Source organism: Heptranchias perlo, chromosome 16 (assembly GCF_035084215.1).
Source record: "Heptranchias perlo isolate sHepPer1 chromosome 16, sHepPer1.hap1, whole genome shotgun sequence".
Lineage (NCBI taxonomy): Eukaryota > Metazoa > Chordata > Chondrichthyes > Hexanchiformes > Hexanchidae > Heptranchias > Heptranchias perlo.
In genome coordinates, this window is record NC_090340.1 from 32,150,744 (window position 1) to 32,174,872 (window position 24,129).

Sequence of the window (24,129 nt, forward strand, 5' to 3'; positions counted from 1 at the left end):
GGCTGATTAAATGTAAAAAAAAAGTGTTCTATCACACTTAAAGTCAAAACCTCTCTAGAAAACACACAAAATAAATAAAACACAAATATTGAAAGTGAATGGGGCAGGGGGAGGGAAGAAGTCAAGCATTTATGGACTAAGATAAGTATATTACAATTAAGGTGGTTTCTTTCTCCTTTTCAGTTGCCTCCATTGCACAAACTGCTTCAATCCAGTAAGTAGAACAGTACGGGTCAGACTTCTGGTCTTAATCCTGCTCATGTTCTCCCTTCTCCACATCTAGAATATTCATCTCCAGGGTTGTGCTTCACACAGCTCAACTCACAATAGGCAATACTGAATCGGAACACCAAGGTGAAGATTGCAACTGTCTCGTTAGGAAAAAAAACAATCAAAAATGCCTGGTGCCCATTCTCTTTGGAGCAGAAACAATCAGTATCCATCGTTTATTTTTCCTAATGTACTGACAGTGCATAGCACCTCACTTAGTAGCTAAACCAAGAATTATTGAAACTCCAACTATGAAGGCTATGGGGTGTGAACCCATGACATCTAGCTTTAAAAAACACTACACTAATCCTAGAGGTACTTTACTGATTCCAGTTGTTCCTTTTCAAGTGCTATATCAATACAACAGTACTCTCATAAAAATATAAATTAAACATGCTCATCCAAAACCAAACCGAAGATCTTTTAGAATTATAATGACCCCATGCATGTAATACTTTCAGATCCAGTTGAGACTGAATGCAAATTGATTTTCAAAGCTAATGCATCACAACACAATGATCAGGATGAACCCACTCATATATACATATGTATATAATGATAAAGTAGTAAAGAAAATGAGTTAAGTCCATACTATGCCACACACCATCTTGTGAAAAAGAGTCCTTATGCCAACGCTATTCTTTAACTAAGGTAGAAAAGGTAGTGCAGATTCACTTGGCCTTATTTTTCCTTACATCTTATGCAGAAGTAGCTTCCCTTTGATCAATGTCTCCTTCAGATGCAGATTTCACTGTGGAAGAATATATGAGGGGAAAACTGTATCCCGAACAGTGCGCAGTGATGATTAGATAATCACTGAATTTTACTGCGTTACCCAATTTAAGGATCTGACTGGTTAGGCCTTGGTGTAGCTGAATAGCAAGACATACACAAGAACATTATACTAAAAATATACTCAAATCAGGGCTGCAGTGTGTCACTGCTTTTTACTGACAAAAGTTTCTCCCTCAAGGCTCAAAATGAAAATGAGCAACTTTCAAACAAAAACCATTATTCCAGTGCAACTAAGTTTTCTGGAAATTACCAGAAAATTACAATTAGGTTTATAGGTGCACAAAAATGTAAAGTAAATGATGCAGAAGTTCATAATACAATGGAAAACATCAAGAAAGAAACTAATGGAGATCTATTGAAAAGAACTGGGACTCCTGGAAAACTGTGCTAACAGATGGGGACGGACAATAAAAAGAACTTAATTTGTTCACTATACCCGTTGGAATGCAAGATCGCCAGTGAGCAACATATGCCAAATAGACAACAGGCAAGTTAGGCGTTTGCATGTTACAATTAGTTAACACTATTCCAATGATGTGTAGGGTGCTAAAACAGTTTGCTACGAAAGATCTATTAAAGCTATAAAAGGTACGGGATTCATCAACAAATTAGTACCTATACACATTTTCAAAGTTAAATGAAAAAAATTCAATGTATATTTACACATCATTATTAATTCAACTTAGAACAGCCTTTAAAAGGAGTCCTACTTTTACAGTCAATTAGTGGACGCTTAAGAAATACCAGACATATTCTACAGTGCAAGACACTTTACTGCAATGTTCCCACTTTATTTTATGTAACTCGGACATTCCTTTAAGTGTAATAAATTAGTTGTCAGGGTTGTCTCTTAAGCACTAAAGGGTTCAGTCTATTTGTACAAACTCATAGTCGGACTCTGGTACATGCACATGTATGCATCACATAGCAGCCTTCGTGCAAAGCCTTGGATACTTTTAGGATCCAATCCATGTAGTTCCTCTGGTGACATTTTTAAATATTCTCCTATCTCAGGACATTGAGTCACTTGGGGGATGTTGTAGCCGTTCTGTCCACCTACAAAAAGAAATCCAAATTAAGCAGACAAACAACAGTCTTATTTCTAATACTTTTTGTACAAATCATATTTTTTTTTAATTCGTTCACAGGATGTGGGCGTCGCTGGCGAGGCCAGCATTTATTGCCCATCCCTAATTGCCGATTGGAATTAAACACTTTTTGAACATTACAAACATGTAAAAACAAACAATCTTCAACCTGAAATTAATACCAATTTTTTTTTTTAAGAAAAAGCTCTACTTGAATTTCACTCAGCACCCATTACACTTACTTGCCAATATAAAAATAGCACATCTGCATGACTATTTAGGAACAAATCAACATTTAGAGAAGATTTGAAACTGGTTAGGTTATACACTCAGTAAACAAATCCACTTTCATAATTAACATTACCTTGATGAAAGCAGCATTATTGTGTAACTGTGAATGGAGGGATAGAATTTTGGCAGTGGGCTGCTACAATGCATTTTTTTTATGTCAGCAAGGATATTCACTGAATATCAGTTCTCAACATGCCTGCCTTCAAAGAGACCCTTGAACCTGTTGAGAGGAAGTTAATTTATAGTCAGGTGAAAAGACAAGAAAGTGCTGTTATTGAGGTGACGTGTCCCCATGTAAGTGCATTTATAATGGAAATGTGCATGTGGTTTCCAGCTTATGCAGTTTTAAAAGGAAGGATCTGAGAGGACACTCCTAATATAGTTTGGTGATATGATAAATTGTTTTTGCTATTAAAGTAACATGTTATAACACAAGTACATGCATGACATTTTTAGAAAGGATCTTCTGAATGGGCCTTTGATCCTGAATCAAGGTCCATGAAAAATCTAATAAAATGTTACAAATATTTAGATCACAAAATGAGAGTTCAAGGACATAATGAAATGAACACAGCAAGAACCCAGAGGTTCATGAAAGGGTGACTAGGGTTTGGACATTTTCAGATGTTTGATATAAATCATTGCCAGAATTCTCTCTCCCCCAAGAGAACAGTCAATGCAGCAATGATTTTATATTTTGCAAACCAACACTCTGGATGGTCAGTTTATTTTTATTTTTTATAAAAAGGATTTATTTAAACTGCTTTTGGACCATTCAAGGTAACTTTGCAGTAAGTCCCCAGCAGTCCCCTGTGGTCAGCTTGAAACTGGTGAAAACTTAAATTGAATTTAAATAATTTTTTAGAAGTCAAATGTGTTGCTTGCACTTGAAGTACATGGTCGGCGTCACTCTGTGGCTTATTCTGTACAAGGCCCTGACATGTATCCTTGAAAAAAGTATGAAGCTAGCTTTAGAATAAGCCTCCAGTCTGATAACAAAAAGGCATTTAAAGTCTGTTGCTAAATTAGTGAGAAATCATAAATTAATGGACAAAGACTTGAACACATAATCTAGGCTACAACTACAACAGTGTAGCACACTTTCAGTAACGCACTGGAGGTGCCGTCTTTCGGATGAGACATTAAACCAAGGCCCCATCTGCTCTCTAAAGTGGATGTAAAAGATCCCATGGTATCATTTGAAATACAGTAGTGGAGTTCTCGTGGAATCCTGCCAACACATATCCCTCAACCAACTCTACAAAAACAAGATTATTGAGTCATTTATCTCATTGTTGTTTGTGTGACCTAGCTGTGTGCAAATTGGATGTTGCATTTCCCTACATTATAACAATGACTACATTTCAAAAGTACTTCCTTGATTGTGAAGCTTAGAAACATCCTGAAGACTTGAAAGATGCTATATAAACGTAAGCTCTTTCTTTCAGAGTGGTAAAGGAAGAATGAGAAAGAACTAAAATGTCATTCTTAAGCCTGAAATGGGAGACAGTCAAGCTCGTTGTTTTCCAAAGCATTCTGCTTTGCATACGTGCACACACAAGTGCATATAACAAATGCTCTGCAATATATTAAATGCATTTGATTTCCCTGCATCACTCACTGAAATAAAAGTTCATGTAACAGTAATTTGAGTTATGCAGCGGCTTGTTGCTCAAATCTGCTACCTCAGAATTTACTTAAAGAACAGATTCAGGAACATTTCAAGGCAGCAGCATCCTGGGATTTGGTTGCTGTGATAATGGCCCAGATTTTGCTGGATCGGGGCATCTCGTGGCGTGCCCCATTAGTTAGACTTGGTCGTGCACGATTAGGTTTTAAAATTTTTGCCCACAAAATTACTGGAAGTGCGAGCTGATAACGGCACAGCGAGGACCTTGGCAAACAACAGGACAGTGTATCTCCTTAACCAATGAGATTAAAAGGATTGAGAAATAAACAAAGGAAGGACTGAGAAGGAGGGTGAATTAGAGTGGGTGAATTCAATGTCAAATCAGGTACAGAAAAGAGAAATAGAGGGAAAGAAAGATTGGATTAAGAGAAAAAGAAAGAGACAGGAATGAAAAGAACATTTTTTTTAAAAAATTTGACTTTTTAAAAATCTCCAACAATTCACAACCTGAAGGAATGAGATTCCACACTTACAATTGTTCACTTTTTGGGCAAGTTAGGTTGATTGGCAGTCATTACAATTATCACGTCGTTAAAAGGGTACCTACGCTGTTAATTACTAGACTTAACTTTGTGGTGAGTTTAATGGCCAATTAATGCGCAAATGCAGCAACTTCACAAAACTCACAGGGAGGTTAAGTGAGAGATGCCGTTTTCACAAAGCTAATGGCGGAGCGACGTAAACCGGCCAGCAGCTCGTGGCAATTCGCAATTCACAGGTTATCTCCTCGCCGCAAGTTGATGGCCGATCTGCGCGTCGTTCAGATGCTATTATCTTTTCAGCAAAATCTGGGCCAAAATGTTCAAGCATTTCTTGCATTTACAGTATTGACTGAACTTCGTGATAGGTTACTACCATATTGCACGTCCTTAGCCATCTGTTACCAGTTGCTCTTTTCTAATGTACTTTAGTATATTCAAATTGCTCAAAGTGCTATTGGAGAAACTTCAGTTACCTAGACACAATGATTTTAGCAGTTAGCATTCCTTTGCATTGTAATTAAATTGCCCATGAAATATAAAACTACAACTAAACGGATGATACAATAACAGAAGAATGAACCTCATTTGTAGATTGCATTTAACTCAAATAAAACTTTAGTGCTAAACTGCCATTATAATTTGCTACACAGAATACCTCTGGGCACCCATCCTGGTTTCCAGCACAATGACAGACAACACACAAACAGCATGAACGAGTAAAGGCACAAAAGAAGTGCAGGTCATAAAAATTTCACCGTACCATCCCGATCTGCCATGCTGTCAAAAAATAACCAGGCCGAGTCATCTGGGCCATATTTGACAAAAGCCACATAGTGACTAGTCTCTATACAGAGCACAGCAAACAGTTTCATCTTCTGTCTGGGCACACAATGCCGCCTCCAGGCATAGTCAGCCATCTGTTCTGGTAGAGTCACTTTTCTCTGCTTATGTCCTTCTCTCTTAGGATGGAGATGTACCTGGAACAAAGCAGATTGCATCAGTGAAAACTTAAGACACTAATACAATATTCTGCAAGGTGCAGGGTTTGAGCAGCCAACAGTTCAAATACTTTTAAAAAATTAATTTGGGCATAGTTGGCAAGGCCAGCATTTAATGCCCAAATTAATTTTGATGCAACTGAGTGGCTTGCCAGGCCGCTTCAGAGGGCAGTTAAGAGTCAACCACCTTGGTGTGAGACTGGAGTCGCATATAGGCTAAACGGGTAAGAAAGGCAGTTTTCCTTCCCTAAAGGACATTAGTGAACCGGTTGGGTTTTTATAACAATCTGACAGCTTCACGGTCACTTTTATTGATACTAGTTTTTTTATTTCCCAATTTTTCAAACTGAATTCAAATTCTCAAACTGCCATAGTGGGATTTGAACGTGTAGTCTCTGGATTACTGGAGTCCAGTAACATAACTAGTTCAGTAACATAACATAACTATAGGGACTTTATAAATGAATATAAATTAATTTAACTCAAGAATATATAATGCTCAATCTATGTTAAGTTGCATCTATGATGCAATTCCCCATCTAGCAAATGGCCAATCTTGTTCAGTCAGAACATATTTTAGGCTGGGAGTATCAAGTGTCTTCACATGGAGAAGGAAGGAATTAAAAAAACAATCTGATGGGATCACCATGGCCCATTCTTGCATGCCTGAGTGACACTATCAGAGGTTCAAGAGTAGAGCATCTGCATGCCCCCTTCACCAAAGAATATACAGAGTACAAGAACTTAATTTTCCCTTTCAGTCATCATTGGAACATATCAGTTGGCTAAAGGGAATCATTTTAACCAGTTAGAATTTTGGGTACAGCACATAAAAAGGTTCTCAGTTCAGGATTTGTAAATGTACTTCATGCAATTTTTCTGCAATGCTTTTGTTGTAATGTTTTGCAACAAATAGTCAACAAACAAGGTAACATGACAAACCAAATAACACTGGGATATTTAAGAGATTAGATACAGTTTACATCTGGGCTAGCAAGGCTGATGTGTAGGGTTGACGGCAGCCAAATAAATGTTCACTCAAGTCTCAGACATATTATCCTGATGGCATTCACTGATCAGTAATGGGGCCAATAGCTAAATGCAATTATTCTGGATTTCAAAACTGTGTCCAGGTATCTACAGTAAACATCTTTTCTATCTATCCCGATACTCATTCCAAAACATTCATTAATTAATGGTATTAATTCAAATTAATTTTGGATTTAATATATTTTAATAAAAAAGTTCACAATGTGTCCATGGTAGATAACAGTGAAGAGGATCATAACTCCATCTGTTACTTTTATAAACAAACATTCTGCAGAAAATCAATTCTTGCAAAATGAAAGAAATTCAAAGGTAAGAACATACTTTTTGTCCCAAATACAGCAAGAATTAAACAATAACATTACCATTTCTGGGTCCTCTTTTCTCAAAAAGGCCATAATAATATAAACAGTTTATTAATTGGCAAGATGCTGCCAAACATTTTCATACCCTATGTCACATGCAGTTTTAAGATCTTTTACCCACATTGTGGCACCCCCAAAATGGATGGTGGCACCCACAAAATGGAAGTCTGTCTATTGCATAATGATGCAAAAAGTAAAAAAGAATCTATTTTAATTATACACAATAGATAGCAGCTAGTGAGTTAATACACTTTGGGGTTCTGCTGCTGCTTCACACCAGGTGTGTGAACCACCACTCGTGCATCACATCACAACTACTCGACTGAATTCACATGGGGACAAAAAAAAAATTCAGGAAGGGACTATTACTTAAATGGAAAGAAAATAATGTGCAAAAAAAATTAAAGCAATCTGGGGGTCCTGATTGACAATAAATTGCAGCAATGCTCGGTGGCAGTGAGTAAAGCAAATCAGAGGTTGGGATGTATTAAAAAGGACAATATTGAGCAGAAATAGTGGAGTAATTCTGCCGCTTTATAAATCATTGGTGCCACTAAACTTAGAATATTGTACTATGGTGACCAGAACTGTACACAAGGATATTGCAGTTATTGAAAGGGTGCAGAAGAGAGCAACCAGAATGATTGAGGGGATGGTAGGAATGGATTATAAGGGGGGGATTATATAAGTTGGGCATGTTCTCACTGGAAAAGAGAAGGTTAAGAGGCGATACAATTGCTGTTTTTAGGATTCTAAAAGAACTACATAATTTAGACCATGACAAACTATTTCACCTTGTCCAGAACAGTAGAATCAAAGCCTGTGCTTGAAGGCTTGAGAAATTGAGAAATAATCTGCAGAAACAATATTTCAGTAAGTGAGTGGTCAATCTATGGAATAGGCTCCCTAGGAAGACAGTGGAAGCAGTTAGTATCTAATTTGCATTTGAATGAATCGATAAGATTTCTTTCCAAAAACAACATTTTGGGATTTAGTTTATGGGTAATTTTGAGATGTGACGTGTGGTATGTATGGCATACTTGGGAGGAACAGGTGACTTTGGACCCATGATTCCCAAAGCGCTCCATTATCATTGTATCATGCGACTACCAGGATGGTAGAAGGTGAACTAGATGGATCTTGGTCTTTTTTCATCTAGCAATTCTTAAGTTCCTATGAATTATATATTTTAAATATTGCTATTATCCTAAACATAGTGATAACCAGCTCTTCAAGGAGAAACTTAGGATGAGCTTCAGCTTTAACTGATAACAGATGTTATATTCTAGTTAGTGTGGAGTTTCAAATCCTGGTACAGAATTTCTAAAATCCACTAAGAAAAATACCTACTTGGGTAGTACAAGCTTTGCAGAACTGCTGGATTTTTCCAGCAGTGATATCAATATCATCATAACATTCTTTGCATTCATAAAGTGCAAGACCTCCACAGATACGACAGTCCCTGGGTGCTAAAACAAAGACAAAATTATCAGCAAGTTGTACTATACTTCAAACTGTTTTGATAAAAATGACAATTATAAAAGTTTTAATATTTCAGTGCTCTTTAAAATGATGCATACAAAAATTTAAATCCACATTCATTTCTACTGAGCAACAGTGAATCCGATTGAGGAATTAGGTGCCTGCAACAACCTCTTCCAAGTTTTTGTGTCAGTAATTGACTAACCTGTCCTATGATTCTGTACACTACACTAGCAACTTGGGTAGTACAGGGGGGAGGGGGGGTGGGAAACAATGGCATCACCCTCTCCAATAGCTCAGTCAATAAGTATCCGAGAGACGTGTTACTGAATGTTACAGACCAGCTTTCAGGTCCCAGATTTGTGTTGTGTGCTGAGTGAACTAATTTCAGCTGGATTGATGGTGAAACCACAATAGCTTTCTTCAATGCGCCTGGGCTAGAGGGAGAAAAAAATAAAAATCACCAAGGGACATGCATGGACATTAGGCTGGACACCAAATGCTGGATGAGTCGCAATTTCTTAACAGCTCAACAACGCAAAAGAAAATCCATCCTCTGCCTTGTGCAAGTACCTACACATCTCAGGCGCCGACTCCATTAACTTCTCGGGCTAAATCTGGTGGTAAGCAATGTTTGCATTCTATGAGTGATCTTGTCCAGCCTTATGTCCCCACGTGCACCTTCTATTCTTCCGACTCCAGACTACTACTTGTTCTGTGTCTTCTGCTCCACCACTGGAGACAGATCTTCCAACTACTTTGGAACTCTCTCGTAAAACAACTTTGTTTCACTTTCTTTCTCCTCTGCCTTCAAAAACTTTCTAAAGCCCTTTCACCCTAAGTTGGTAATCCTGTTATGCGAGGATTGCTCTAAAAGTGCAAGCTGTTTTTGTGGAATAGCCTGCCAACAATCTTGTAGATTTACAGATGAAGGCAAGCCACTTAGGAGAGATACCAAGTGGCTGTCAGTAGAGTCAGAATCACTGTCTACTGACGAGGAAAAAGTTAAGTCGGGTACATGTTTCACTTAATTCATTACAACTACTAGCAGGAAAGGAATAATTGTGGTATTAGTTCATTTTAACAAAAACTATTGTTTCAGTGGAAGACATCTGTCTCAGCTACATATCATGGTTGTGGATATGCCATTAGTTTTCTCAATAAACCAATGACATATCAAACATGGGTACCTACAGTAATGGTAGATTTACAGCTAATGTCACCACTTCTAAGAGATCACTGTAATGGTGTTGGTTGAGGAATAAATGTTGACAAGGACACTGGGAGCAACATCCTAAACAATAAAACTCAAATTAATGATGGGATTGCTGCCTTAAGGGATCAGCTAGGGAAGGCAGCAAAGCATGATGTTCAAACCTGCAAGTAGAAATTGACTACCAGGTCACTTAAATTGAGGTGGGAAAATAGGGATCCCAAATTAGAAGAATTTGTAGCCTAGTGGGTAATCACCAGAAATGATTTTCAGCTTCAGGAATTTTCATCTGCTGAAGAACATCCTGTTTTAAAGGAATCTGCACTGGACTGTAATTGGGTTTCTTGCAAAGTTGTACTCCCTCAAGTGGCTGTTAGCTGTATTACAGCTGAAACTTATCTTTGTTTCTCTATAATCAGTGTCTGTGTTCAAATTTGTATCAACAAGATCTCAAAACCTGTCGGCCAACAAATATCAGACACTAGAGCACCCACAGTCAGATCTAAGCGGATAAAACTGACAACGAAAGGCAGGTATTCGGTGACAGGGAGCTGTCATCAACCAGCAAGTCTGAGCGATGAAATCAATTTTAAAAATGTTTAAGTATGTGTCGATTAGGGAGGGGGTAAACTTACGTGAAATGGAAAGTTTGGTAGCAATTATGACAAATTTTCATTACCCTGAATGAAAATGTCAGTGGCAGACACATAGGATTGCCCTGACCTCATTAATTTAGAGAGACAAGAAGCAGCACAAGGAATTGTACAATATTTACTATACAGTGGTGGTACTGCCGAGTGGGAATTGTTCAAGATTGGAGCAATAACCTTGAATATCTATTTCTTAATAAACTTGACAAAAGGACTACAAATAGAACATCAATGTTTGTTGAGGAGACTAAATTATGCAGGGATGGATATCATTCAAAGGGATTTACAGACTTAGCACCTGGGTAAGGAAGTGACAAATGGTACTCAATGTTGTTAAATAAAAGATAATGTATACAGGTGCAGTGCTAAAATAGTAAACAGAGTACTCAATGAGGATAAAACTATACACCCTAGAAACAAAACTTAGCTGGTCAATCTTTATGCCTTCACAAAGTGAGCCAGCAATTGCAAGGTCCACCAGTAAATCAGATTAACTATGATATGATCCTCTTCCATCTCAGTGTAGTTGATCCACCACACACTCTAGGATTGGCTCTATTATACAGCCAAGGAAAACAATAGACAGTGTTCCTTGAATTTTCTGAAGTCATGTGGATTATGCAGCATTTACACAGTTCCATGATGAGAAGGCTGTCAAATTAAATAGTCTTTAGAGTTCATATCAGCTGGACAGAATGGTGAAGAAAAGTAGAATAAAGGTTTAATGGAGGATAAACTAGACGGCCAATCTTAGTTTCTGATTTATATATACTTCACTAGGTTTAGCAACAGTTGCATCAAAAATGGGATGGCTTATCCCTGATTGGATGTTCAGACCTGTCTCAAGGTCTAATGCACCAAACTACTATCGCTAAGACAAAACTAGACAAAAAATATTTAGTAAAATTTTGACTATTATTCTACTTTCATCTTACAAATAGAGCCAAGACACTGCCCCCGATGTGGAATTAGCTTGCACTTTATCTGATGATTGTCAACCTGCTAGTCCCTTACGAATATTATACATTCCACAATAGATTTGGCAATGTTTTGCTTGGTGATGGCCTTAACCAAAGTCTTACGCCAAATGAGATTACTATTTAGACTTGTGCAAATGTTTACTCCTATTGACATACTGTGCTAGACACAGTTAGCTCTGTATTTGATCTCAGAGGAATGCAGGGCCAGAAAGGATTTCAGAATTGTAATTATTTTATAGAAATGGAATTCTGTTAAAATATTAGGTAAATATTTCAGCAAGTGTGAAATAATGTGAACCTAGTACAAGAGTCTGAAGCTCACTGACTTTTATGTGCCAAGGGAGGACAGAACTGTAACAATCTTAAGCACCAGAAATTTAAGCTCAAGTTAACTGTGGGTCCAATGAAGTGTACATAGACTTATGATGGAAGACTAGATTTATGAACTGTGATGATGTTAAGGACAACCAAAAAGCATGATGTTCTATACCCCTTTCTTGAAAATTTACACCAGGGAATTCTCCAGCAGATTTTTCCATTTTTAAAAAAGGATGGAAAGCTGTAAAGTAAATTACAGTGGAGTAGGGTTTGAGGGTCTGACCTGAGATTTCACAGGAATTTGAAACACGGAAATTAAAAAAGGTTTCTAAGTGGGCTGAGAATCTTTAGTTTCTCAAATCTAGAAAGCAATAAGGAAAGTCCTTTCCAAACTAAATCTATGGTAATCATAGGAAGCAAAAGGGCACACTTAGTAATGCCCATAGAAATGATTAACTGCAAAGTGTGGACAGCAGGTAAAAATACTCAAAAATGGTGTCACTTAGGTGCTAAATTAGCCCAAAGATGTTGTGATTCCAGAAGTGGCATATTCCCATCTTTCAACCCTCCCAAGGGGTTAACTGGCTCAACCAAGATCATAGAAGCTTCAAAATGCTTCAGCTAAAGCAGTCTGTGCAACAATGAAAGCCAAAAGAAAATAATAAAGCATTTCTTGGTGCAGCTGCTAAAGAGGATGCCAATAACCCTCTGAAAGCAGAGGCTAAACCCAAGAAGGTGGGCCAAAGCAGTTAGGCAGGATTTTTAGGCAGGATTTTTTGGGTGGGAAATATCCTTCACCTTGTCCAAAAATATCCCAAACCTAATTCTAGATCTTTATAATTTGGGAGGTTTGATTTCATTCAACTCCTCAGCTTGAGAGGCTTCTTGGAAACAGAGGACTGAACGTGTTGCTAGCCTTCAATAGTGCTTCTTTCTCAGCATGTCACTTCAAAAAAGGAAAAAAAGCACTTTGCAGCTAAAGGACGTACTTTTGAATTGTAGACACTGTTATAATGCGGCAGCCAATTTGCACACAGCAAGGTTCCACAAACAGCAGTGAAATGAATGACCAGATAATCTACTATTTTTGGTGGTGCTGGTTGTGGGATAAGTGTTGGCCAAGACACCAAGAGAACTCCCCTGCTCTTCTTTTATGTTCACCTGTAAGGGCAAATGGGGCCTTGGTTTAACATCTCATTCAAAAGACGGCACCTTAAATAAAATATAATGTATACAGGTGCGGTGCTAAAATAGTAAACAGTGCAGCACAATCTCAGTACTTGAGCACAGGTAGTGATAGATACCTCAAGGATCTGCTTAGAACCTGCCTGATGGGGCAGGTCCGAAGTACAGTAGTTTTCTCTTTGGTATGGTGATTCCAAGCAGTGAAGCTATCATATACTGGAAAATGCTAAGGCTAAGCATTCTAATGACTCCTTCAGTTAAAAAGGCTTTAATGGTTATGCTGTATTTATAGCTTAGAACACTTAAAAGGGGTTATAAATTTGAGTAAATGACATAAAATGTTGCATATTCAGTAGCTATAGAGTCTTTTGAGAAGAAACAGATAATTTCCTGATCGAGGAACAGAAAAAGAACAGGGTTAGAGCAGGACAAACAGGCCCAGATTTAAAAAGAAAAACAGGAAAAGCTGAATGGGCCAAATAGACCTTCACTTCCTAGGTTCTCAATAATAACACTGAAAGAAGCAATGAGTTCTCAAAGCATTTAGAAGTACACTAAATGTTACTTACTGTCTTCTAATAAATCTGTGATATCCAATTCCAAAGATGGAAATATCTTCTTGAACATCTTGAAGTCTTTTCCAAATCGAGGCATCTGAACTATGAGACATGAAGGCGCCTTAAAGAAAAATTGGACAACCACAGGATTTCAGTTAGTCATTTGTGTTAAAATGAGCTACAAGCTCAAATGAACTTTCAAAGTTTTACATAGTTTGTAACAGTGGTGTTTAAATGAGATCTTATGCTCTGTAGTTTAACAAGATCAGATCATGCAAAGTATGTACGTTTTCAGGTTCTCCCAAAACTTTCCATTTCTTCAGCTCAATATCTACAAAACTACATTCTTTTGGATTTATTTTCAGTAAAATTTATACTTTTATTTCAGTTTGCAAAATGAAAAGTAAACTCGAGCAGCGATAGCGTCTTCTCCAATTCAGAAGGGCAAATAGCCAATGCACTTTTTCCCTGTTAAATATTATATATCTAACACACAGAATACTTGATCATTACTTTCACAAGGAAGGCAACTCCTGTCTATTTACATAAATTGTGACCTCAATATAAATAAACTCTTCGTCCTCTAAAATGATCAGCTCCTTATCTAAAATGGCTTTTACACTATGCAAGATCCTTGATGGCACTGCCAGTTCCCCATAGTCTTCCCGGCTGCTTACTTTGTTGAAACCCAGTAGGTTTAACTTCAGATTGCAGTTGCTTACATGAGACTCATGTGTCAGAAGCCAATGGTGCTGATATGGGTTTTGCATAGTTTAAAACGCAGGTCAAGAGCCCGAGTACATCAATATAAAAAGTTAGGCTTTTCCATGTTTGATAAAGGCAGATGAGATCAAGTAGATCCAAAACTGAAACCTAGGGGCCCGATATTACCATGGCGGCGGTGGGGGGGGGTAGATTGGGCGCATGAGTAACGCGCCCGGTGAAATCAGTCTGCTCCGCACGCAATTACAGGCTGATTGGATCCACTTACCTGGTCTTCCGGGTTTCCCGCTGCTAAGCTGCGCGTCGGGCGGACTGCGCATGCGCAGTAAGGTCAGTCAGCTGGAGGAGCCCTATTTAAAGGGGCAGTCCTCCACTGACTGATGCTGCAAGAAATAGGAAAAATTACAGCATGGAGCAGCCCAGGAGGAAGGCTGCTTCAAGTTAATGATGCCTCACTCCAGCTCTTATTGGATGGGGTGAGGAGGAGGGGGAGGACAGAGATCTTCCCCCTGGCGGGCGGGCGGAAGCAGCCTGCCTCTGCCACCAAGGCAGCCTGACTCAAGGTGGCAAAGGAGGTCACCTGCACCACCAACATATCGCCCACCTGCATAAAGTGCAGGAGGCGCTGCAATGACTTAAGTAGGTCAACCAAAGTGAGTACACTTACTCATTCCCCTACACTCCGTCTGCCACATCACCTCCCCCACCCCACATCTCCTTCTGCACAGCCAACACTACTCTGTCACATCACCCCTCATACCCACTCAAACCTCATCCTCATCTTACCTGTACTTACTCATCCCGCCACTACCACTCAACCCAATCCTCATACAATCTCATGGCTCTATCTCATACTCACCCTCTCATACATCTCTTTCACGGTCAGCCTCACTCAACCTGCCACTACCTGTGCTGCAGCCACAGGGCATGCATCACATATGTGCAGTAGGCAGCGTAAGGCAAATGTGTCACGAGCATGAAGGGGATGCACAAGGGTGTTTGAGGGTTTGTCATGGCTTTTACTTCTATTTAATTTCTGATCAACTCACATTACATATTATATTGGCACCACTACTGCCGCGTCTTTGCGAATCTTGTCTGGTTTGTGCAATAATGCCCTTTCCTGAGGATCACAATGAAGACCCACAACTGATGCCACCCACTGTGTCACTGCAGAGTGGGTGTAGGTGTATTTGCAGGCCTCTTTTGTGCAGACGGCTGAGAGACGTCGGCGATGTCCCCGGTGGCACCCTGGAAGGATGCGGAGGACAGGTTGTTGAGGGCAGTGGTGACTTTGACAGTGACAGGTAAGGAGATGGTGCTCGGGCCAGCCGGGAGCAGCTCGGCATGAAGGAGGCTGCAAATGTCCACGACTACATGTCGAGTGACTGAGCCTCCGTGTACACTGTTGCTCAGAGAAGTCCAGGAAGCTGAGCCTCGGTCTGTGGACCCTGTGGCGAGGGTAGTGCCCTCTGCGACGCATCTCTCTCTGCCGTTGCCCTCCCTCCTGCTGTGCAGGTGGATGTGTCACAGCACTGTGTTCTGGAGCTCCATGTGTCAGAGGTAGACGGCGTGGCCGGTGATGCTGTTCGCCCTCCGAAGAGATCATGACTGCAGCTACGGCGGCCCCCATCCGGAAGATGTACATCTGAGGGGGTCCGCAAGGTAGGTAAATGTGTCTGGACACAGGGGTAAGTGTGCAAGTTGGTGAATTTTGTTGTTAGGAGGAGGGTGGTGGAGGCCAAACTTTGTCCAAAGTGACAGAGTGGCCTCCTGCAATGAGTGAGGGTCTCCCCACCCCACCCGTCAAATGGACCTTTGCAGCTGCCACAGGCTGATGGCTGCAACACGTCTATTTGAACAGGGAGTGTTTCCCCCAGTACGGGAAACAGTCTCAGTCAGTTGCAAAATCCCATCCCTGCTAAAATAACAGGTCAATCAGGTCTGTAAACAACCTGAAGTACCTGTTCAAATACTTCAAGTGGCACCCCGCCGGCTTTAATTGCCGGCGGGAGTCCCACATGCGGGGGCTGCGCACGCATGTGAGCGAGTCAGTGGGGAACCCGGAAATGGGGCGGGTTGGAGCCGGGCTCCCGCCCTGCCACGAACGCACCCGATTGCGGGTGCGAAAATCGAGCCCCTGATCTTTTAAATTATTAAATCCAATTACATCATCAAAACTAAACAATGCCTTCCAGTTTACTCAGGGGATGAGCATTTTAATAAATCCCATACATCCAAAATTACAATGAAATTTTGCAGTCATGCAGCTTTGAGATGTTTATTTAAATATTTCATACCTCAGCAAATTTAAGGTCACTGGTAATAAAAGACCATTCAAGTAACTGCTGGATCGTTGGCACACCAACATTTTCATTTTTATCCATGAATATCTGGTAAAAGAAACAGTCTTGTACTTTTTGTCCTGCTGACCTGTCATGAAACAAATTTTAAAAAACAATGATTTTTACAAAAAAATCATCAGATCCAAGGAAATCAGTTAGGATCAAATTCTAGTTAAAAATCAATTTTTTCTTTGCCCAAGAACTGAAATTATCAGTTAACAATAAGAGATTGACAAAACAGTTTTGATATAGTAGCGTATCCAGGAAATGTCTTAAATATCAAGGGCTCGAATTTAGCAGGCCTGCGGTTTCCCAGCGGGTGGTCCTCCGGGAGCGTCGAAAACACGAACGGCGAAATTAGTGGGTTGCCCACGCGATCGTAGCAGGCAACCCACTAATAGGAATCAATTACCTGCTCCTCCGGGGTCCACGGCGCTGGCCTGCGCGTCGGTCGGGCTGCACATGCGCAGTACGATCTGTCAGCTGGAGGCTCTCTAGTTAAAGGGGCAGTCCTCCACTGACAGATGCTGCAACCAATAGAACAAATTGCAGCATGGAACAGCCCAGGGGGAAGGCTGCTCCCAGTTTAATGATGCCTCACCCCAGGTATCATCAGATGGGGTGAGGAGGAGGGGGAGGACACAGATCTTCCCCCCGGCGGGCGGGAGGAAGCGGCCTGCCTCTGCCACCAAGAAGGCCTGGCTCGAGGTGGCAGAGGGGGTCACCTGCGCCACCAACATATCGCCCACCTGCATACAGTGCAGGAGGCGCTGCAATGACCGCAGTAGGTCCGCCACAGTGAGAACACTTCCTCTTTCCCCTACACTCCGTCTGCCACAACACTGCCCCCACCCCACATCTCCTTCGGCACCGCCAACACTATTCTGTCACATCACCCTTCATGCCCACTCACACCCCATCCTCATCTTACCTCCACCTACTCACCTCGCCAGTACTCATCCTGCCACTGACACGCGACCCAATCCTCATACAATCTCATGGCTCCATCCCATACTCACCCTCTCGTGCATCTCCCTCACGGCCAGCCTCACTCAACCTGCCACCACCTGTGCTGCAGCCACAGGGCATGCATCACATATGTGCAGTAGGCAGGGTAAGGCAAACGTCTCGTCAGCATGAAGGGGGTGCACAAGGGTGTCTGAGGGTTTGTCATGGGTGTTACCCATATTGAATTTCAGAGCAACAAACAGCACACATTATATTGACACCACCACTGCCATGTCTCCGCGAATCCTGTCCGTTGTGTCCAATAATGCCCGCTCCTGGGTATCACTATGAGGACCCACCACTGATGCCACCCATCGTGTTACTGCAGAGTAGGTGCAGGTGTATTTGCAGGGCTCGTCCGCGCAGACGACTGAGAGACATCGGCGGTGTAGCCGGCTGCACCCTGGAAGGATGCGGAGGAGAAGGTGTGGAGGGCAGTGGTGACTTTGCCAGCGACAGGTAAGCAGTTGATGCTGGGGCCAGCCAGGAGCAGCTCGGCATGAAAGATGCTGCAGATCTCCACGACTACATGTCGAGCGAATCTGCGCCTCCCTGTGCACTGCTGCTCTGAGAGGTCCGGGGAGCTGCGCCTCGGTCTGTGGACCCTGTGGCGAGGGTAGTGCCCTCTGCGACGCGTCTCTCTCTGCGGTAGCCCTCCCTCCTGCTGTGCAGGTGGGCGTGCAACAACACCGTGTTGGGGGGATCCACGTCTCTGCGGCGGACGGCGTGGACTGCGAGGCTGCTGGTGCTGGTCATGCTCCTCGTCCTCAGAGGGTGTCCACACACCACCCAACTGGCAGGTGTTGGTCTGAGGGGTTGTGCAGGGTAGGTGTGTGGGTCCTCGGACTGGGGCTGCGGTTTCGTGTCGGTCTGTCCTCTGGCTTGGCGGGGGGCAGGGGTTGCCCTATGTGACGCGGTGGCCTCCTGCGTGGGTGAGGGCTCTCCCCCGTGTAGCGTACCTTGGCACCTGCCACAGGCTGCTGGCTGCAACACGCCTGGTTTGAAAGGTACTGTTTCCCCCAGTGTGGGAAACTGACTGCCTTGAACCTAAAATCCCACACTTCCTCTTTTGACAGCTGCTTCAGCTCATTAACTGACCACAACGAGCAAGTTAAGTACTCTCAAGTGGAACCCCACTGGCTTTAATTGCCTGCGGGATTCCCACCAGCGGGGCTTGCGCGCGCAGCCCCGCACGTCAGCGCGGTACCCGGAAATGGCCGGGATTTCATCGCGATCCGGTCACGTGACCGGAGATCGGGATTTTCGGGGCCACCCCGCTGGTAACCCGACCCTAAAATCGAGCCCCAAGTGTCAGTTTGGCTCAGTGGTGAGCCCTCTTGCCTCTGAATCAGAGGGTCATGGGTATAAGGTCAACTGCAGGACTCAGGCACATAATCTAGGCTGATACTTCAGTGCAGTAACGAGTCGAGGTGCCTTCTTTTGGACGAGATGATAAACTGAGGTCACTTCTGCCTGTTCAGATGAAAGTAAAAGATCTCATGGCAATTTTTGAAGAGCAGGGAGTTCTGGCCAATGTTCATCTCTGAACCAACATCACCAAAACAGATTAATTGGTCATTCAACTTAATAGCCATACACAAATTGGCTGTCATATTTGCCTAAATGATAACAATGAATAGGCTTCAAAAGTAATTCATTAACCACATTTGGAAATTCTGAGGACATGAAAACACTACAAATTTTTTAATTTATTTATGAATACATCTGTATGACAGAGCTGGACAGGAAGCTTTCAATCATAAAGCTACTGTCTTGACCATATGTACATGAACATCAAATCTCTGGCTGGAGTTTTCGACTTCTGTGCGCATCAGCCCAAGACTTTAACTGTGGGTGAGTGAATGAAGAAGCAGCAAACTCTGGCCTCTTAGTATTTGCAATACAAGTCTTCAGTTAGTGCTGATAAAGGTTTGCTTACCTGATTTTCAACAAAGGTTCTACCTTTAATATATGATGAAACAATATGTTGAGAAATTCTTCTGGATCTATGAAATCAACACAATTTTTGAAAAACTGGATAGGTAGACAAACAAATGTCCAAAAACTATTCTTCTACATTTATTATACATTTTGTAAATTACATCAATTGTGAATTTTAAAAAATGTTCCCTAAGGAGATATAAACAAAAATAAATCCTGTTTTGCTCAGCATTGCACAAACAGATACTGGCTACAGTATTTACCTATTTCCATTTAAATCTGAAACTTCAAAATGACCACTTAAGATGTTCTTCAAAACTCATGAAATCACCAAATGCATAAATTAAAATGGATCCCTATTTGGCTGGGTGGGCAGTCTGTCTATTCGCCTTACACTTCCAGGGCTTTGTTTCAAATCTAATCTCGACTCAGATGGAAATTATTTAAATTTCAAATGTCTTAACCCAACTCCTAGTAATTAAATCCAGAGCAAAAAACTGAACATTTACAATACTCAGATTGAGGTTAAAGCACAACGTTGAGGATAAATCACAGGGTCTTTACTGTACAGCAGGCCATATTGGTTGGAACATGTTAGTGGCTGGGGTTGGTGCAAAAAATGTTCCTGAAACATTAATCTAATGGCCCCTCAGTGGAAAAATGAGAAGTCCAAAAATAGTTGTGAATAAGGAACATATTCAAGAAGTCTTTTCAAAGACATGGACACTAAACTGCAGAATCATGATCTGATCTGTAAATGTTACATAATAGTTCCATAACACTCTTTAAATCAACTACTTAAGACAGTCAGAGTGTATCTGAGTGGAGCCTGGTGTCTAATAAGAAGATATTGATAAAATCCCAGAATGCTACAGCACAGAAACAGCCCATTTGGCCCATCAAATCTGCATCACTTATATATAAAAAAAAACTACGGCCCTAAAATTACATCGGCACAGAAGCTAAAATCCCTCTTCCCACAATTTAAACTGAAGTGTTAATTCATTTGAACAAGATTAATGCTGCCACTAAAACAGTGGAAAGAGGAATTTTAGACAAATGTGTTAAGCATTGTGCAATAGTAAGCATGTGTGTGCAATATATGTTGATTGAAAGTAAATGCATATGGGTCTCCATAAACACACACACACACACACAAAAACCAACACACCTTTCTCTTCTGAAGTAAATCCTGAAGCTGCCTCGACCTTTTCAAGAATTCTTCGAAGTTTCATTATTTTAGTAGCACATACATACCCATGACTAGAAGGGGAAAAATGAATCATTTTTCGGTAGCGATTAAAGAAAGCACAACACGTCACAACAAATAAATCACAGCCTCAAAAGGAACAAAGTACAGTTTTGTTCAATTAATCTAAACATGCACAACTGCACCTCCACAATTTTCAGCAATGGAGTAATACAGTATACAATTTAAAAAATTTAAAATAGCCACATTTCTTGTCAGAAACAAACACTCCAAAATCTAGATAAGTACACCTAGTCATGCACAACATTTCCAATTTCTAGAAGTTTGCATTTGCTTTTAACTCCATATCAATTTGGGATTTTGGTTTTGCCGAGCATCTGATTTTAACCCTCAATTATTTCTGAAATGCAAAATAGTTTAGTGAGGTTGCCAGAAATATTTAAATCATAAAATGAGTTTAAAATCACGAATTACATGAAAATACACGATACTTACTTTCTCAAAGGATTGACTATTTCTGTCCTTAACAAATCTTGGGTTTCAGTGTAAAATTCAACATCATCCTTTTCTTTAGGCCTAAGCAACACAGTGTCCAACACAGAGCTAAAAGCAAACATACTGTGGAGAAAATGTTATAAACTATTAGGAAAATATACAATATTTAGCATTAATTAGATATGAAACATGTCTACTGCTTCAGCTATGACAGTGAAAATATTAGCAATGATTCACCTATTCTCACATCAGCCATGTAATGCACAATAATCAGTGCCCCCACACGATTCTCATGAGTTAACATTATCCTTCCAGTGTGGGGATTGGGAAGAAAGGGTGTTCACAGCACGGTAAAGTGCTAAAACCTCGTGTTTGACCATACAGCCTCAGAATCAGTGGAAAATGGAGGAGGGAGAATGCGAACATATAGATCAAGAATAAGTCCCAATCATCATACAGCAATAGAATTGCTATACATGCACACTTACCAGAACAAAGTGGAGTCTAAATAACATGAATTGTAATGCCCTTGAATACCCTTTTTCTTCCCAACCATTATAGCTAGGCCTTCTTTCTCCATCTTGGGAGGTGTGTTTTCTTTAACTACTTCACTTCGATATCCTCCAAATGCTAGAACAAAAGCAAACCGTCAGCAATCTCTTCCTGCTCTATCAATTAACTAAGAAATACAAAACATGGACCTGCTGGTTTTGAAACCACATCTCAGTACACATTTACTCACAATAAGTGAAGGTAATCATACCATAAAGTGTATGGTACCTGATCACAAACAATAAGTAATATCAGTTCAAAAATTCAAGCAATATAGAGTATAATATGACCTATATCTGTAAAAAGAAAAAGTACTTGTCCTTATTAGGATAAAAATCATATTAACTGCTTGGTGATCGATTTTAAAAATTTCTCCGATGTAATGTAACATACTAAAGCAAACAGATTTTAAATCGGTGTAACAGGACCTTTTTAAAAAAAATGATACACCTGGAAACAAGGCCACAATGTGGAAATCAAGATTATAATTGTAGGAAAGTAAATCAGGAACAGGTGACACCAAATTTACACTTTAAAGGCCTGCAGACTAGAAAGAAAGGAAGGCTGAAGGAGGTATGAAATGTCACTATTTTGTGGTCCTCAGAGCTGGAAGAGGAAACAGAATGGATTTTGTTTTTGTGGTCAGCTGGGTTGTGACACATACAGAAACATGTCACAATATTTAAGAATCTCCAAACCAAGCTAATCCACACAGGTGGAGTTTCTATTTACCTGATAAAGAATTCACACCCTCCTCCTCAAGGTCACACCTGACTAACAACCTGCTTCATACCTCCTTCAGCCTTCCTTTCTTTCTAGTCTGCAGGCCTTTAAAGTGTAAACTTGGTGTCACCTATTCCTGATTTACCTGAATTCCAACCTCCAGTGACAGGTCTATCCCTCCAAGTTGGCTGAACAATCAATGGTATTCTGGAACAGTGCAGACTTTCCTGGCTTTGGTATCGGAAAACCAAGAGGGTTGACTTGGTTCTGAATTTCCAACATCAGACACGTCACCTCAACCCAAAAAAAGAGATGCCATACTCCAGAGTAACTCCTTATTAGTTGGTAATCAGACAGCTGACAAATGCCCTCCCTAGGTGTACAGATATCAGCTCTCAAGTGGCATGGGGAGCATCCACAGCTCATCATAAAACTTGAATCATCCTCCTGACTGCAACACAGGGACACACCATATCCCATTGAACAGTGGTTTCACTAGCTGGAAGTCTGAAGCTTCAAAAGCAGTTGCTTCCTTTTCTGCAACCCAACCGTGGTAGGCACCAAGCATGGATACTTGTGCACATGTTCTCACACCTGACCTACAGGCAATGCTTTCCAGCAGCTGTTTTTTCAAATCTCTAAGGTTTCCTAATCTGCTATATAATGAATATCTGCCTTCAACATGGTGCAAGGACATTAACAGGGTAGGTTGCAAGTGTGCCTATCGAACTCAATGGCCAGACATCCAAGTCTAATGACACATAGCAGGTTTACTGGTCACCAGCTGTTTAATCCAAGTCTTCACATGAGGGGCTTTGGCATAAAAGCATGTCTGCCACAAGGCAGATTCCCCCTGCAGGGAAATCAGTGACAGGTCACCGAGAGCCCTCCCTCCCTGCAATCGTTCCACTTTTTTTTTTAAACCAAAAAGAGCCACAGAGTTCAATCTTGAATCATACACTTGGGCCAGAGGAGATCCTTCTGTTACCTAGGAATTCTGAATAATGAAGTACAATTGTCTGAACAACTGTTATACATTACAAGTTTAACCTTTATTGGGACTTTTCATTCATTGAACTGTATGAGAAAAGCCAAATTTCCCTTCAACCCCTCTCATCCCAGACACAAAAAACTGTGCACCAACCGACATCTACCGAGACCCTCAGGTACTAATATGAATCAACAATTGGAACTAGAATCTTCCAAGCAATACATTTGTGATCCTTTTTGAGCGGTGTAATGCCATATCACTACTCTTGGGGGCACCTTATTGTTCAAGGTGGTGAGTACAGCACACTAGATCTCCAAGAGTCCACCAAATGGAAAAAGGAGCACCGTAATTCTTTCAGAACAGACAATCTGAGGATATCCCTTCCGATGCCACCCAAGAATGAACTGGAGGAGGAGACCTGGTATCAGTAGGTTAATTAATAAGTTGTACAAAGGTGAAAAGACACCAGTCTAAGGGTTAAACTGTAGTTTCCAGGAGACACTTTTATAAAATACATATTTACCTATCTTGTCTCCTGTACCATCATTACTTTGGATAGAAACCTGTATGCAAGTAGATTTCAATGTGATCTGGAGTGTTTTGAAATCAGTGCTAAAATGTAACCCATTTCAAATCGCTAGCACACACGACAAAAAAAAAACCAAACTGATAAATGAAACACTAATAGCCTGGAGAGAATAGCCAAGAAACAAAACTTTTACCTTAAACC

At 40.8% G+C, this 24,129-nt stretch overlaps 1 protein-coding gene across 1 annotated transcript in view; it reads right to left on the minus strand.

Moving 5' to 3' along the window:
- Positions 1 to 411: 411 nt before the first annotated feature.
- cyld (cylindromatosis (turban tumor syndrome)) overlaps positions 412 to 24,129 on the minus strand; it is a 48,270-nt gene continuing 24,552 nt past the window's right edge. Inside the window, exons 9-17 of the mRNA XM_067997895.1 lie at positions 21,622 to 21,763; positions 21,134 to 21,256; positions 20,600 to 20,691; positions 19,427 to 19,493; positions 16,435 to 16,567; positions 13,424 to 13,532; positions 8,377 to 8,495; positions 5,377 to 5,593; positions 412 to 2,121 (exon numbers count right to left, since the gene is read on the minus strand). Of these exons, the coding sequence (XP_067853996.1) occupies positions 1,937 to 2,121; positions 5,377 to 5,593; positions 8,377 to 8,495; positions 13,424 to 13,532; positions 16,435 to 16,567; positions 19,427 to 19,493; positions 20,600 to 20,691; positions 21,134 to 21,256; positions 21,622 to 21,763 (1,187 nt within the window). The 3' untranslated portion in view covers positions 412 to 1,936. The remainder of the gene's footprint in view (positions 2,122 to 5,376; positions 5,594 to 8,376; positions 8,496 to 13,423; positions 13,533 to 16,434; positions 16,568 to 19,426; positions 19,494 to 20,599; positions 20,692 to 21,133; positions 21,257 to 21,621; positions 21,764 to 24,129) is intronic.